The sequence below is a fragment of the Ailuropoda melanoleuca genome, unplaced genomic scaffold, assembly GCF_002007445.2.
Source record: "Ailuropoda melanoleuca isolate Jingjing unplaced genomic scaffold, ASM200744v2 unplaced-scaffold68056, whole genome shotgun sequence".
Lineage (NCBI taxonomy): Eukaryota > Metazoa > Chordata > Mammalia > Carnivora > Ursidae > Ailuropoda > Ailuropoda melanoleuca.
The window spans coordinates 1-1,486 of record NW_023242788.1 but is presented as its reverse complement, the minus strand read 5'-3'; the positions used below and the strand labels follow the sequence as shown (position 1 = coordinate 1,486).

The following is a 1,486-nucleotide window of genomic DNA, read 5'->3' as shown; positions in this document are numbered from 1 at the left end:
TTTCTTTCTTTCTTTCTTTCTTTCTTTCTTTCTTTCTTTCTTTCTTTCTAACTAATAATTTCTGCAGAGCCCTGTTTGCTGCTCAGGACGTTGCATAGTTCAAATCTGGGCAAGATGAGATCTTGTGATTTCCCTGTGTGGCCACAGGACCTGGGGAAGGGTCTGAACGTGCCCCAAGAGCAGGTGGGGGCACGTGGGGCGAGAAGTTGACCAAGGCTCTCTCCCCAGCCCCCTGCCAGTGCTCGCGGATCGCAGCACACAACAGGACAAACTGTGGCTTCCCGGGCATCACCCCCGACACGTGCTTCGGAAGAGGCTGCTGCTTCGACTCCAAAATCCGCAACATCCCCTGGTGTTTCCGCCCCCTCCCAAAGCAAGGTAACCGGCCAGGGAGTGGCCCTCTTCCCGCCCCCACCCCAGCCAGCCAGCAGGGAAGAGACGGCGACCCCTGGCCCGCTGTCCACACCTGGAGCCTCAAGGGTCAGCCACTCGCCCCTCCCACAGACACGTGTGAGAACCCGCCGGTTGTACTGTGAGAAGGGAAAGCAGCTCCCGGGCCTTTCCCCGCTGCAGAGCTGTGACTTCCGAGGGAGCTTTAAGGGCTATGGAGGCAGTTCATAGGCCAGTATCCACATAACTGCTCGCAGGCCTCCAATGGTAAGAGAGTCAGTTAAGACTTCCAGGATTTTCTCCTGAGAGCGAGGTTTAGGGCAGTGCACATGAGCAAGAGAGAAGGTCATTCGTGCCAAGTTGCGTGTGCAGAGCAGAGTTGCGTATGGGGGGAGCTCGGCACCCGCGGCCGCCCCCCTCCACTGTCACAGGTCCCTGGGTTCCGAAGGGCACACGGCTGGTCACCAGGCAGGGCCCTCCCTCTCGTGGAAGCATGGCCGGCTTTCAGGACTCAGGCAAAACGCTTCACCTGCTTAACGGGTGCCCACCGCCGTTCTCATCAGGGCACGGCAGTTCCCCATTTTACAGACGGGAATACCGGGTCCGGGGAGGCCAACGGAGTTTCCCAAGGCCTAGAACGTCTGACCTGTGGCGTCCGTGCAGATGCTCAGACGGTCCTCGGGGCGTCATGGTCCCGCAGCCCTTCACCACACACGGAGGCTGGAGCCCAGCAGCGTCCCCGCGGGAGGACGGGCAGAGGCATTGCGGGCTCTGAGCTGCCCTCACCCAGCCTCCATGTTGCCCCTTCCAGAGTTGGAGGAGTGTGTCATGGATGTGTCGGTGCGCAAGAACTGTGGGTACCCAGGCATCAGCCCCCAGGAGTGTGCGGCTCGCAAGTGCTGCTTTTCCGACACGATCGTCAACGTGCCCTGGTGCTTCTTCCCAATCTCTGTGGAAGGTAACGTCCCCGCAGGACGCGGCTGGGAGCTGGGGCCAGGCCCCAATACCAGTGGGGACCGTTTCAGGAAAACTCGGCTCTGAGGGCGGCTCCCCACAGTGACAGCTGCTCTTGGATGAGCCGAAAGCCGCCAGCATT

General features: G+C 60.4%; 1 protein-coding gene across 1 annotated transcript; it reads left to right on the top strand.

The window, feature by feature from the left end:
* Positions 1–147: 147 nt before the first annotated feature.
* LOC117800318 (trefoil factor 2-like) lies at positions 148–1,348 on the top strand (the record flags this gene model as incomplete). Its single annotated transcript, XM_034652852.1, has 2 exons — positions 148–378; positions 1,202–1,348. Coding segments are annotated over 2 exons (378 nt in total), but the record flags the coding sequence as incomplete, so codon positions are not given.
* Between the last annotated feature and the right edge of the window lie 138 nt (positions 1,349–1,486).